General features: G+C 55.1%; 2 protein-coding genes across 6 annotated transcripts in view; one reads left to right on the top strand and one right to left on the bottom strand.

The window, feature by feature from the left end:
* Positions 1-917: 917 nt before the first annotated feature.
* HYI (hydroxypyruvate isomerase (putative)) lies at positions 918-3,929 on the top strand. Its single transcript, XM_063407285.1, has 8 exons — positions 918-1,169; positions 1,246-1,357; positions 2,469-2,583; positions 2,729-2,807; positions 2,977-3,026; positions 3,204-3,273; positions 3,467-3,601; positions 3,774-3,929. The coding sequence occupies exons 1-8, from the start codon at positions 974-976 to the stop codon at positions 3,860-3,862; spliced, it is 846 nt and encodes a 281-aa protein (XP_063263355.1). The 5' UTR covers positions 918-973; the 3' UTR covers positions 3,863-3,929.
* Positions 3,930-4,481: 552 nt separating this feature from the next.
* SZT2 (SZT2 subunit of KICSTOR complex) overlaps positions 4,482-12,242 on the bottom strand; it is a 53,856-nt gene continuing 46,095 nt past the window's right edge. For all 5 annotated transcript variants that reach the window (XM_063407284.1, XM_063407283.1, XM_063407282.1 and 2 more), the window contains exons 64-72: positions 11,079-11,159; positions 10,595-10,669; positions 9,554-9,767; positions 9,105-9,288; positions 8,711-8,833; positions 7,972-8,473; positions 7,527-7,643; positions 7,356-7,424; positions 4,482-5,213 (exon numbers count right to left, since the gene is read on the bottom strand). In XM_063407284.1, the coding sequence (XP_063263354.1) occupies positions 5,070-5,213; positions 7,356-7,424; positions 7,527-7,643; positions 7,972-8,473; positions 8,711-8,833; positions 9,105-9,288; positions 9,554-9,767; positions 10,595-10,669; positions 11,079-11,159 (1,509 nt within the window). In that variant the 3' untranslated portion in view covers positions 4,482-5,069. The remainder of the gene's footprint in view (positions 5,214-7,355; positions 7,425-7,526; positions 7,644-7,971; positions 8,474-8,710; positions 8,834-9,104; positions 9,289-9,553; positions 9,768-10,594; positions 10,670-11,078; positions 11,160-12,242) is intronic.

Below are 12,242 nucleotides of genomic sequence, written 5' to 3' on the forward strand. Positions count from 1 at the left end.
TCCCAAGGACATGGATGCCACTTCCTGCAATTGACAGTTTGGATTATTACTGGGAAGTTGAGTCAAGCCTCTTTGAATTGATTAATCAATAGCTTTAATGGAGTTGAGACTCCATAGTGAGTAGCTTCACCATTGTTATCCCCTTGGCCAGCACTGCCCTGACCCCCACCAAAAACCTGTTGCGGTGCCTGGCCTCTGCCCAGGCTGGGCTCCCAAAGCACAGTGAATTCCTGGGGGTTACAGTGGCCTGGGGCTGCAGAGGGCTACTGCAGCAGGGACAGAGGAGTCGGACCATGCGGGGGTCCCCCGGCACTGGGCAGGAGCCCCCAGGAACAAGCAGAATATAGGGGGGTACAAAACGTCCACGGCTCATGGTAGCCGTTCTGTCAGGCACGGCAGAGCCCCCGGGCATGGGCAGGGCAGGATGTGCAGCCCGCGAGTGCGCCTGGGGACACCCAGAGCACGGGGATGGCCTCCGGCAGCGCGGGGCTGCCCGCGGGCACCGCCCGGGTCACTCCTGCACGCCCGAGCCACAGCTCTGCGGAAGGGGAGATGAGCATTTTATGGTAAAATATGCAGAGCATGGGACAAAAGGAGAGCGCGTTTCTCGCATAATGAGACGCAGTCAGAGACATGCTCCCCAGGAAACCAATTACGAGGGCGCTTTGCGTGTGTCAGGCCGACACCTGGCGAGAGCCCTTTTCCCAGGGCGGACTGCAGCCGCGCCGTGCCAGGCGCCCCCGCCACGGCCCTGTCCCGCAGAGCCTCCGGCGCAGCCGGGAGCCCCACGCGTGTCACGGGCAGCCCCTGGGGCCGCTCACCCACGGCCGCGGGCACGTCCCGGAGCCCTGAGCCCAGCGCCGCCCCCGCCGCCTGCGGCTCGCTGAGCTCCGCGGGCGGGCCGGGGCTGCTCAGGCGGGACGCGGTGCCCGGAGCGGCCGCGGGAGCTCCGCCCAGGCCCGCCCCGCCCGCCATGGCGCTGCGCTTCTCTGCCAACCTCTCCTGGCTCTTCCCCGAGCTCCCGGCGCTGCCGGCGCGGCTGGAAGCGGCGGCGGCGGCCGGGTTCGGAGCGGTGGAGTCGGCCTGGCCGGCGGACTGCCCGGCTCAGGAGCTGCGGGCCGCGGCGGAACGGGCGCGGGTGCGGATCGCGCTCCTCAACACCCCCCCCGGTACGGCCGCGTTCCGCTGCTCCCCATGTAGGCGGGGTAGCGAGGGCCCTCTGCCGACCCTGCCGCTCTCTCCCAGGGGACCAGGAGGCGGGCGAGATGGGGCTGGCGGCCGTGCCCGGGCGGCAGGCAGCCTTCCGGCGGGGCCTGGAGGCGGCCGTGCACTACGCCAGGGCTGTGGGCTGCCCCAGGTAGGTGCGAGGCGCGACCCCCGCTCCGGGAGCTTCCTCTGCTGCCCTCCTGCTCCAGCGCTGCGCCCGAGCGGAGCCTGCCCTTTTCCCAGCAGTGCCTCTCTCCGCTGGGTCACGGAGCCTCTCCCGGGCAGCAGCTCCTGCTCGGCGGTGTCGGGACAGAGCCAGCTCGGGACAGACCCCGCTCCGGCCGCGGCCTCAGCGTGCTCGCTGGGAGCGGACCCACAGCCGCCAGGCACGAGCCTGACCCTGCCCTCCGCAGTAGAGGCTCTTGTTCCCACCTCCACACAATATTCCCCCACGATAATCCTCTCTGTTTCCTCCCCAAATGCACCAATGGTTTCCACCAGGACACCACAACAGCTGCTTTATTGAGGCCGCGCTGACTCCGGCACAGCAGAGGCACCATAAAAGATGCAATTAGCCTGGCACGGCTCCCTTCAGAAAACCAACAGGGCCCTTTTCTTCCACGTAGTTTGCACTATTTTTTCCTGTTGCAACTCAGTCCAGAGCCCTGTGGAGGGCATGGGCTAGGCAGGCCAGAGGCTGCTCAGTGTCATTTGCACACTGGTACAGGCACACTGAAAAGGTTTGTGTTTCTACTGTTCCCTTTCCCCCAGTGATGGCTGAAGAAGGCCTGGTGCTTGAGCTCTTCATGGCAGGGCAGTCCAGCCCTGGGCACTGTCCCCTCCCTGCTCACAGCCAGCAAGCAGTGACACCATCCATGGGGCAGGGCCCTGGCAGAAGCAGCACGCCAGTTGCCTAAAATGCTGGTTTGGGGCTCCCCAAGGAGGAAGAGCCCAAGAAAGCTCCAGCGCTGGGGTGGAAGAGCTGAAGGCAGTTAACAAAAGAGGGAAGAAGCAAGGCCTGTGATTTGTCAGGCAAAAGGTTCCAAGTCATCCCTCTGTGTATTGAGGTGGGATGGTGCATATTTGTGTCCTGGATGGCAGCTCACTGGCTGTTGCGCCTCCTGCAGGAGAGAAGGCTCTTCTTACCCGCTTCTGTGTCTGCTCCCCCAGCCTGGCCCCAGTTTCTGTCAGCAGGGGAAGGTGTATTAGATCAGGGCAGCTGGTTGCATTTGCTGCCTGTGATTCTGTCTCTGTGCCTGTAGGATTCATGTGATGGCTGGGCGGGTTCCCCTGGGCACAGAGCTGGCTGCAGTAGCAGGTGAGATGGAAACCACCTTCATTGAGAATCTCAGATACACTGCTGACCTCCTATCCCAGGTAAGTGGGCAATGGGTCCTGCTTTGTGTGTGCAGCTCTTGGGTTACCCAAGATGGGAACTACCCAGCAGCCTGGCATGGGGCAGTTGTGCTTCCTGCTGCAGGGATGACAGGAGGCTCTGCAGGGGGACATTCCTGTGTTACAGGAAGACATGATTGGACTGTTGGAGCCTATTAACAGCCGCATCACTGATCCTCGTTACTATCTGAACAGCCCACACCACGGTAAGCCAGAGACCAAGAGTCTCCTTCAGAGGAGGAGAAGGATCTCCAAAGGCTGAAAGGCAGGGAGTTGCCTCAGCAGGAGGGAGCACAGTTGATAAAGGGGGTCCTGGGGCTTCTCTGTAAAGCTTCCACCCTGGGGGCAATGGTTTCTCATTTCTTGCCCCCTTAGCTGCTGCCATCCTGGAAAAAGTGGGACGGCCCAACCTGAAGCTGCAGCTGGTAAGTCAGCATTGAAGATCTGCATGAGGGAAAACTTGAACAGGTCCACAAAGGAGTTCGGGTGGCCATGGGCTTGTTATCCCCTCCTGAGGACACTGGACACGGACCATAGCACAGCTGTCCTTAACTGCTCACAGCTGAACAGCTGCACCCTCCATTTTCCTCTCTTGCTCCCAGGACCTTTTTCACTGCCAGATCATGGATGGCAATTTATCACACAACCTGAAGACGTACTTCCCACTCATCGGTAACACCCCGCACCCAGACCAACGCCACTGCAGCCACTGGGCAGGAGTGGCTTTGGGAGGGAGCTCTCCTCCTGCAGGCTCTGCTGTAGCTGGCTGGGGCTGTGGGGCTGCTCTTGGGTCACCTTGTCTCATGGCCAAGGAAGGCTGCAGGCAGGGCTGCCTTGGGCATGGCCTCTCCCCTTCCCTCCCCAGGTCATATCCAGATTGCACAGGTTCCAGGGCGGCACGAGCCCGATAGCCCCGGGGAGTTGAACTTCCCCTACATCTTTGAGCTCCTGGAGTCCCTTGGCTACTCTGGCTATGTGGGGTGCGAGTATTCTCCAAAGGGTGAGTAGGCCTGCAGGTCTGAGCCCCACGGGGCACAGAGCAGCAAAATCAGGCAGGTCCTGGGGAGCACAGGTAGTGGGTGTCATCCCTACCTGGGGATGAGGGCTGTGTCCTGAACAGAAGCTGCTGCAGCTTCTCCAGCTGCAGCAGGAGACCTTGTCTGTCACTGCAGGAGACACCCTGGAAGGTCTGGGCTGGCTGCGATCCTACTGGGAAAGCCGAGGGCTGCAACATGGTGGGAACAGCAAGGCAGCCGAGTAAAACTAGAAAATCGTGAGAATAAAAGACAAAGCAATGGCTGAACAGAAGAGCACGTGTCTTCTCTAGGACTAGGGGAGTGTGGTGTGCGGGATGATTTCCTAGAATGAGGTCAGGAGCATCTCTGTCATTTCCCTTCCCCAGGCTCTACTGGGCCAGCCCAAGCTGTTGGACCCTCATCTACACAAGTACCACCTGCAGCATGTTTGATTTAGTGATGGCTCAAGCACCACTGTAGGTGAAAACTTTCCCTTCCAGGCTGCAGGGGTGTCCAGAGAGAGGTTTCCAGTCTCCCCAGTAAGGAGAGCATTCCAACTGGTGCCTGAAGTTGTGGAAAGAACACTCTGGACTTCCAGGTACTGAAGCTCTCACCTGGCTGTTGCAGTGCCCAGTGCTGCCTCTGCAAGTGCCTTGCAAGTGAAGCAAGCAGTCCCCTCCCAGGCTGTCTGATCCAAGGTAACAGGCTGAGAGCTGCCTGCACATGGATCCTCTGACTGCCATGCTGCTCCTGCTCTGCTCCTGCTCTGGAGCAAGTGTTAAGATTCCAGAGCAAATCCAGCCAGCCTCATAGCCAGGGCTGCTCTGCATTCTCTACAAGAAGCTTTCCACAGGCTACAGTCACTGAGCAGGGATCTGGTTCAGTTTATTTCACAGATAGACCAATGGCTCAAATGTACACCTCCATAGAACCTTCCTGTGATCCAGTTCACCCTTCCTGTCCCATTCACGCTCTCCCAAGGAAAGCAAAAGGCCAAAGCAATTGTCCTCACTGCCAGTTAGGCAGCCCTGCAGTCAGAAGTCTTTCCTCCTAAATCAGAGCGCTGTGCAGTGCTGCCCTGGGCAGAAGATGGTGCTGTGCACGCTCCTCAGTGCCTTCCCAGCAGGCAGAACTCACGTCTGATGCCAAAGCCATGTCCCTGAGAGTTGTTCTGCTCCAGCCAGGCTGCAGCAGCCAAGTTCCTGCCCTTGCTGTTTGCTTCAGGGCCATTCAGTATCCAACCCACTGAAAACAGCACACAAGGGCCATACCAGTGATCCAGTGATGAGCTGCACGTCCCCAGGCTCCTCTGTTGGCACGTGTGCCACTGGCAGCGCTGCCTGCAGTGCCCACGCACAGGTCTCCCCACAGACCTCTTCTTCCCCACGGTCACCAACAGCACGGCAGTGCCAAGGTCGGGATGCGCGTTGCTCCAGGACTTGAGTGCCAGTGCTAGAGCAGGCCAGTCCACAGGTTGAAGCAGGCAGTGTTGATAACTGACTCCAGGTGGTGGTAGGTGGACACAAGCTGTGGCAGAGGACTCTCGCTGTTCTGGGGCTGCACTGGGAACGGCTCCCGGAAAACCACGGTGAGGCTCTGCCAAGAGGGAGGAGAGGGTCAGGGGCAGGATGCAGACAAGCACTGGGCAGTCCCTAGCCCAGGTGTGTGGACACTTTTTTGGCAGTGTTAGGCAAATACTGGGAGAAGTCCCAAAGTGCCAGTGGCGCTAAGCTAGTGCCTCTTCCTGTGACAGAGCATGTTTGAGCCTCCTCCCAGTTTTTCTGCTGGAAATTTGGTGCAAGGACTTGCCCACTCTCTCCCAGCTTTCATGCATCTGCAGTTACGCCAGTCCTGGCAGCAGCCACAGGAGAGGGGGGGATCCTACTGCCTCCACAGTAACAGGAGCTTCCAGGGAAATTAGAGGGAAATTTCTTCTAAGGGAAAGAGTAGGAGTGCAACAAATGGGGAAGGGGAGGAGATTAAATGTAATAACTGCAATCCTAAAAATAAGTGCTGCCTGCTCCACTCTGACTAGTGACTGTACTGAAAGGCAGGGCAAAGGCAGAGGGGAGTAGGGAACAGGCAGAGGTTGCAGGAACTGAACCAGAACAAAAATGTGAGTGACTCAGTGCACTCAGATCAGCATCATGGAGGCAAGACACAGGGACAGGATGTTCTCCAGAGTTGAAATTGCAGCACATCCAGTAGCCAGGGTCACTTACAAACTGGTAAAGCCTTGAGGAGAAGAGCTGTGTAACTACAAAACAGCAAATGTACCACCATCATGTAAGAGGGGAAAGGAAATGATTTGTGAGTCCAGTTCCAGCAGCATGCAAGGCTTTGGAGCAGACTGGAAGAGACAGAACTGTGAGGGAAATGCAGCTCAGTGTTACCAAAGTGATGTGCTAATGCTAAAATTCTCTTTGGTAAGGTAATATTTCTAGACAAAGGAATCACAGTACATCTTATCTGAGATTCAGGAAGGATTTCATGTGGTGTCACATGGGAAATTTAGGTAAGCTGAAAAGATAGGAATTAACTTAAAAATTATAAGGTGAGAACATGGCAGTGCTGCAAGGGGAAATGGAGAGAGGTTACAGATAGAGTTCCTTCAGGACAGGCTTTGGGACTCACATTGCTTAATACTTTTAACAATTCTGGTACAAAGATGAGGAGTATGCTGATAAAATTTGAGGCACTAATACAAAAGAGGATTGGGATAAAAAAACCAAAACCTGAGAGAGTTTTGAGAAGCCACAAGAATATGGGATGAATGCTAAGCACAAAATACAATGTTATGAAAACAAAGGATTTTTGTTACAAAATGAGAGTCACTGAGAGAGGGCATGGAGGGTCTGGGTCTATCATACCAATGACCACAAGATGACACTATGACCATCAGGTGGCAGGAGGCATGAGCAGCCTTCCAGCAGGCACCACCTCTTCTGTCTCCCCCATCTGCTTTTCAGATGGAGAGGGATTTATTTTATACAGCATCAGTTACTCTGCAGAAGCCTTATTGTGGACTGAAGCCTTTTGTAGATCCCCTGCTCTCACATGGAGCTGCATTCCCTGTGACCCATCCTGTACCCTGCCTGGGAGCACAGCTAAAAGCAAAGTATTTTTGCTCTCAAGTTCAGTGAAGGCAAAGGCCTTGCAGGTTTGCTGGGACCCTGACAGTGCAGGTCCCCTTCCTTTCTGCCCAGGCAGGAGCAGCCCACAGCACTGGTGACCCCTCCAAGGCAGACCCAGTGTGATCTGACTTTGGACTGAATACAGAAGGACTGCTTAGCCTGGATACAGAGACAGCTGAGAACATGATCCAAAAGCAATCCTGTGAAGGGGAAGAGGATCTAGTGCTCACTGTTTTCTAATACAAGAACAAAGGGGCATCACATGGAAAGAACAGTAAGAGGTTCAAAAATAAGCCAAGGAAGTTCTTCACCTAGACTGCAATGCCTCATGGAGCTGCAAGTGCAGGGAAATCATGGATGCCAGAAATTAACTAAAGAAAATAAAGCTGTGGAGGGCTTTTAAATAAATGCAAAGGCCACTTCTATCTCAGGATGGGCCGAAGCTACAGATTTTCAGAAGCTGGGACAGTATTTAGGAGAAGCATTACAAGCTTCTTGACCTGGTCATGTTCTCATGCACACCTGCCCTTGGCCACCACTGGATCAATCTAGACAGATTCCTGGCCTGAGCCAACATAGCTTTATTCTGTTCCCAAGGACTCACCGTTTTTCCTGAATGAGAATCGAGAAACACAAGAACAAAGCAATCCGTGAACTTCTGGTTGAGCACAACCTGTCAGCAGAACCACAGAGCACGTTAGAAAGGAGCCAGTGCAGAACCCAGGACAGGGACACAGGGACAGAGGCTGCAGGTGGGCAGTGGGCTGTGTCTTACCAGATACTGGGTGCCAGTTTCAGCATTGTGGAAGTGCCGACAGCTCTGGGGAAAGCGGCTCAACAGCACCTTGATGAGGCTCTGGTACCAGGAGACTGTCATGGTGAGGAAGCATTCCTGAAGCATAGAAAAGGCCTCATCTTCAGCCTCCCTCCAGCCATGGCATCAGCAGCCATAATGCTGCAGTAGCCTTCAGACCCCAAATCAGATGAACCCTCACAGCCCACTGAGGATGCTGACGGAAGGCTATTCATTCTCTATATACAGGTCCATGCAATCTCCCCCTTCCCGTGCCAGCTAGGAGCTGTGTTCCTGCCTCAACCTTCCCACCAGGCAGGGAGAGATGTGCATTGCAGGCCCCTGATGGTGCAGACCTGGCACCCCACTCCATCCCCAGCACAGAACAGCAGCTGCTGTGCACTGTGGCCCCATCCCTGCTGCTCACCAGCTGGGGGTCGACATCTGCGATGGATTTCCCATGCACGGCATCGAGCAGCTCCTCCAGCTCCACCAGCGAGAGCTTGCCCAGCTTCAGCTTGTCAGAAGCCAGAGGCTCCAGAAGGAAGAGGCGCTTCCAGAGGTTGTCCCTGCGGCAGTGGCACTTGGCCAGCTGCACCATGCTGCTGAGCTGCTTCTGGGCTGAGGCCACCTCGGAGGCCAGCAAGGGGAAGAGCGGAGAGGTGTAGAAGAGCCCCGGCCCCAGTTTGACCTGCGTGCCCCCCGCATAGAACTCGCTGCTGTCCTCCACGTCCTGCCACAGCTCCCGCTCTGCTGACGGCTGCCGGCCCAGGCTCGGCTCTGGCTCTGCTGCCTCCCAGGCCGCCCGGCCCACCACAGGCTCCAGCGCTTCCCGCTGCAGGCGCGGCAGCTTCTTGAAGCGCCGCATGTCGGCCGTGAGCCGCGGAAAGAGCTCCCGCTGGCTTGTCATGATGACGTAGAAACGCAACCTGGGCACAAGGAGACACTTGTGACCTGGGGAAGGGCTGCTCCCCTCTCACTGCACAGCAAATGAACCACGGGCCCCTCTGTCCCTGCCAAAAAGGGTGCTTCTCTGCCCAGGTTCTCACAGTGATGCTCCCCAGACACCAACAACACTGCCTGTACTATTCCAGATGGAACCAGTCCCTCTCAGAGCCCTCCTCCCCAGCCAGGAAGCTTTGCTGTCACGGGCCCCCAGTGCTCACCGGAGCATGCGTCGCTCTGCCTCACTCTGCTCCTCAAATGGTGCTGCACTGTGACAAACCAGGAGGGACACATCGAAGTCATCATGATGACGCAGACCTTCAGAGTCCTTGTAGGAGCCCGAGCTGGGATAAAAAAGCACATCAGTAGGCAGGAAGCCTCACTTTGTTCTTCAGGGCTCCTGATCACAACAGAACTGTTGGACATGGGGGATTCCGCACAGCAGGACTCCTCAGAAGTGCCATGGGAAATGTCAAATGTACCTGCACACATGCACACCACCCCTGTTGGCCATCTTAGAAGGACTGGCCAGAACTGCTGTTGGGCACTGTATAGAACAGTCAGCTTTGCTGGCACCTTGTGGCAGTGTCCCCAGGACTGGCAGGTTGCTCTCACCTGTTCCAAATAGAGACCAGTGCATATTCGTTCTGCTCTGTGCCTGGTGTTCCCTTCTTGCTGTCACTGCCTGTGGCCGGCCGGGCCATGCGCAGGGGTTTCATGTGGTAGGTGTTGGCGTGGTCAGCAATGTAGTTGTACAGCTGGTGTGCAGTGATCATGTTGGTGGGCAGGGCCAGCGTGCCTAGTGGAAAATACATTGCTGTCACAGGAGACACTCTGTGCCTCTTACCTGGGCAGAGCAGTGTCCTCCCATCTATTTCAGGAGACACAGCAACCAACCTTCCACTACAGGGCATCAAGGACTTTCCCTGGAGTTGAACCCCTCCCATCACCCTCACCCTGTCATCTCCCTGACTACTCCAAAGGTCAGGTTTATTGGTAAAGTATTTCTGCCAAGTCATGTGCTGGTGATCAACCCCAGACTGATCATATATTAACCTGCATACCTTGGAAGACGTGATTACGGCCAAACTTGGGGATGTCAGGGTGATGGGCAATGAAATCCTCCAGGAAGCTGGTGAGATGGTAGCCTTGGCGGAGAGCCATGTGGGAGCCCAGCAGGTACTGGTGGACTATGCGCAAGTGGAAGTCGTAGCTGAAGGAGTGCACGTGCATGAGGTCCCGCACCTTGTCACACTCCTCCGTGAAGAGCATAGAGAGCTGTGGAGGGACAGGGAGTCAAGGCAGGAGTCTTGCCAGGCACCTCACACCCTCCTGCAAAGCCCTGCTAACAAGGCATGGCACAGCCAGTGCAGCTGCCCCAGCATCAGAGCAGGATGCAGCTTCATAACACGGCCCTGTGCATGTGCAAGCTTTCCAGAAAAGGCTCAGCATATCTGCAGACAGTTCCTGGAAGGCTCTAAGCTTTGGAGAGACACTGCTGGCATATCTGAGATGCAGTCTTGCTACAGAGCTGCCTTGGAAAGGACAGAATGGTCACGCATGCCTCCTGTCTCAGACAGCCTGGGGCTGGCCAGCCTCTACACAGACACCCAGTGCCCTTGAGAACAGGCAGGAGATACCCTGACCCTACAAAGGAGAAGGGAGCAGGCAGCCCCAGAGTGTTCTAGAGCAAGGCACAGAGGTATAAAGAACCTTTCTGGTGCAGAAAGTAATCTCCTCTAGCAAAGGGCAGGAATCATGTTCACAGATCCCTGTTCCCATTCCACCTCCTTCTTGTTCCAAGGGAAGCAGAGAGCCATGCACTGACTTTCCTTGGAGCAGGCATCTTAGCCAGAATTGCTCTTATTCCTCCCCAGTCTGCCATGTCTTGCTCCCCAAGCTAGGACAAGAGTCATCCTCTTGCCAAACCTCCCAGCCCCTTTTACTGCAATCCAGCTCTGCTCAAGCAGCACCATGGAGGGCATGTGGCTGCAGAAGGCTCTGTGAGACTCTGCTTTTCCGTGAGGAGGGAGCAGAGCTCTCCAAAACTTGCTATGCTTGAAATGCCCACTGAGGAGCACCAGCTGTGCCTGCGAAGGCATTACCTGAGAGTTCACGGACTGGCCCATGGGGATGCGCGAGCACTCCAGCGCGTATTGCTTCACACAGAAATAACAGCCCTGGAGGAGAGAGCACGTGAGCAGAGCACAGCACAGCCTTGGGCCTCTCCAGGGAAGGAGCACAGCCCCACGCTTCATATCTGGGGCCCAGACACTCTCACCCCACGTTCTGTCTCACCTCTTGTCTGAACCAAGCCAGACCAGCCAATATGTGGCTAAGCACAGAGCACCATAATTATCCTATGAAGGAAAATTCTTCATTATCCTTCCCCAGGAAACTCTTACTGCTCTGAGCCCTGCAGAATCATCTCCAGCTGATCCCAGTCTTGCAGGGCCATGGAAGAAGCAGGACAGGACAAATGAAGAATCACATGTCCCTGCTGCACTCCTCATCAATCCCTTTGTCACCTCTGAAGACTGTTCCTGAAGATCCCCCCAAGATCATACTTTGTGTTTTGTTCTTTCTTACCTGGAAGGCCAACTCCATGAGCACAATCCCACCTGGAAGAGCTCTCTGTAGATGGTAGGTGGCAACAGCAGGGCTTGTGCTCTGGGAAGAGAAGGACAAAGCTGAAGAGGCTCTCTGGCACACAAGGGTGTGAAGCTGCCACAAGGCTCTGTGGCAGAGATGGAAATCTATAGAGGGGCCTCATTAACTGAGCAATCTCACTGGAGAGAGGAGAGGAGATATGGCAGAGCTGACAGTGAAAAGAATCCTAACAAACCTAATAAACAGCCTTTGAGAGAATACACCAGGCACACTGATTCCTTCACCTCCTGCTTGCTCAGGACAGGGTGTCTCTAGGAGGGTGGAACACTGTGAGCCAAGGAATGACAGTGTCCATGGAACCTCACTCCCTGCTGAGGTGTCCTCAGATCATTGTGCCAGCCTGATACAGCAGCTATCAGAGACATCCTGTCTCAATTCAGAGTTTAGCTGCCAACAAATTAATTTGTTCCCTCTTAATTTGCTCAGCAGATTGCTCTCTTCTCATTTTATCTGCAAGGTGTTTTCTTACCCACAGTCCTGCACCAACATCAGCCAAAGGCAGGTGCCAATAAAGTGTTGGAAAAGGCTGGGTAAATGCTACATCATCCCTGGGTGATTTCACAAGCCATGGGTAGTTTCTACTTGGCTGGGGACTCCAATGGATTCCTCTTCCAGGTACTTATTCTGTCTTGTAAGCTTATGTTCACAAAACTCATGTGTTCACAAAACCTGCTGCTCAAAGAAACGCTCTCCTTAGTTTCAAAACTGGCTCCAAATACTTTCCTTTGATGGTCTCTAGATGTTGTATTGAATAAGACAGGAAAAGGGTCAATCCCTTTCCAGGTTAGATACAATATTGTAGAGCACTGACTTGCTCCTCCCTAGCTGCTACTTCTTTATCCATGAGGAACCTCAGCCTGCTCTGAGTAGAGCCATTCCAGGCTTATCTTCTCTGACCTCTTTAACTTCCACATTAATCTCACTAACTAAAGATCCTTCTGCTCTAGAGTTGCCCTTAAGCATAGATGCTGAAGATTCTCTGACAGGTAATCCTTCAAAATCTCACCCCAAAGCAGCTATCCTTGCCCTAGGTCATCCTGTTCCTCTTCTGAGCCCCGCCAAGTTGTTACCAGTCTTTTGGTA

This window comes from Prinia subflava, chromosome 10 (assembly GCF_021018805.1).
Source record: "Prinia subflava isolate CZ2003 ecotype Zambia chromosome 10, Cam_Psub_1.2, whole genome shotgun sequence".
In the NCBI taxonomy this organism is placed as follows: Eukaryota; Metazoa; Chordata; class Aves; order Passeriformes; family Cisticolidae; genus Prinia; species Prinia subflava.